This window comes from Parus major, chromosome 5 (genome assembly GCF_001522545.3).
Source record: "Parus major isolate Abel chromosome 5, Parus_major1.1, whole genome shotgun sequence".
NCBI classification, from domain to species: domain Eukaryota; kingdom Metazoa; phylum Chordata; class Aves; order Passeriformes; family Paridae; genus Parus; species Parus major.
Genome location: NC_031774.1, coordinates 8,332,097 through 8,333,524, shown reverse-complemented (window position 1 = coordinate 8,333,524; position 1,428 = coordinate 8,332,097). Strand labels below are relative to the sequence as shown.

General features: G+C 52.9%; 1 protein-coding gene across 2 annotated transcripts in view; it reads left to right on the top strand.

Moving 5' to 3' along the window:
• The first annotated feature begins 716 nt into the window (after positions 1–716).
• CCND1 (cyclin D1) overlaps positions 717–1,428 on the top strand; it is a 20,707-nt gene continuing 19,995 nt past the window's right edge. The window contains exon 1 of one of the 2 annotated variants that reach the window (XM_015631200.2): positions 717–1,174. In XM_015631200.2, coding sequence (XP_015486686.1) covers positions 977–1,174 — 198 coding nt within the window. In that variant the 5' untranslated portion in view covers positions 717–976. The remainder of the gene's footprint in view (positions 1,175–1,428) is intronic. The other variant, XM_015631199.2, reaches the window with a different exon arrangement.

Here is a 1,428-nt window from a genome sequence, read left to right as displayed (position 1 = left end):
TGAGCCGTGGGGGTGGGTGCCAAGCGTGGCCTTCCCCGGCGTCGCTGCCACCGGCTGCGTCTCGGATTAACTCTCGCCCTGTCCCCTGCCACCTCCGTGCCCCTCTGGGAAGTGAAATCTTTAAAGTGAAAGGAAAGACCTTAAAAAAAAAAAAATAGAAAAAGAACCATCTTGGGAGATGGGTGGAAACCCCAATTGTTTAAAAATTTTGGTGTGCGGCAAAACCATCCTGGCAGGGAAAAACAGGACTGAGGAAACAGGAGAAAGATTTTCCCTTGGGATCAGCCACGAAGAGTAGGTGTTCAGATTGGGAGTGCACCTTTTTAAAGGACAGTATGGCAGGTACGCGCTGGTGACAGCAATATTACTATTATTATTATTATTATTATTATTATTATTATTATTATTATTATTCAGTAAGGCACTGGTGCTGCTCTGCTCCCCTCACCGGTGCCCCCGTAAAATAATACTAAGTCTCCTTGCATATCTCTCCCTAGGGTCTGTGTGTGGCCTTAGCCCCATTCATCATTTGGCTCCCAGTGCAGAACTCGCTCCATTTTTAAAATTATGCATGATCCACTGAAGAGACAATTTGGGTTTCCCCCACCTCTCCCTTGCCCTTGAAGAAAGCGAGCCCTTGTCTCATTTGCATTAAAACCCTGCTCTCTATAAGCTAAGCAAAGGGGAAGGACTTGAAGCCTATGGGATGGCTTTAGGGCTCTGCCCCTTGCTTTTGGCTCTCTCTCTCCTTCTCATTCTCTCTCGTGCTTTGATCTCTGCTTAACAACAGTAACGTCACAGGGACTACACCAGGAGAGTTTTGTTGGAAGTTAGAAAGTTTTGCAGCCTCCAGAGGGCTGTAGCGGCAGTAGCAGAAGCAGCATCCAAGGGACTCCTGGAAGGGGAAGAGAGAGAGCGAGCGAGCGACTGACTCAGTCCTGCTGCAGAGAACTAACTCGAGGCGACGAAGGCAGACATGGAACATCAGCTGCTGTGCTGCGAGGTGGAGACCATCCGACGAGCCTACCTGGATGCCAACCTCCTCAATGACAGGGTGCTGCAGACAATGCTGAAGGCGGAGGAGACCTGCTCGCCCTCCGTCTCCTATTTCAAGTGCGTGCAGAAAGAAATCTTGCCATATATGAGGAAAATAGTTGCCACTTGGATGCTGGAGGTTTGTATCTTTCGGGGACTTTTCCTTGCAAGCTCCGACACCGAAACGAATTAATCCGGGGAGCTGCTGCCCCATCTCCTGCCCCCTCTCCCTCTCCCCCGGGATCGCTTTCCCGGCGCGGCACACGTTGCCTGCCCTCGGAGACGCCCGCGTGGAACGAGGGCAAGCGGCCCGAGGCGGCGGTGATTGCCGCCGCTGTCGCCGGCTCCGTGTCCCCGCTGCCGCAGCCGGGTCCCGGCGCTGAGGGGCGGCGT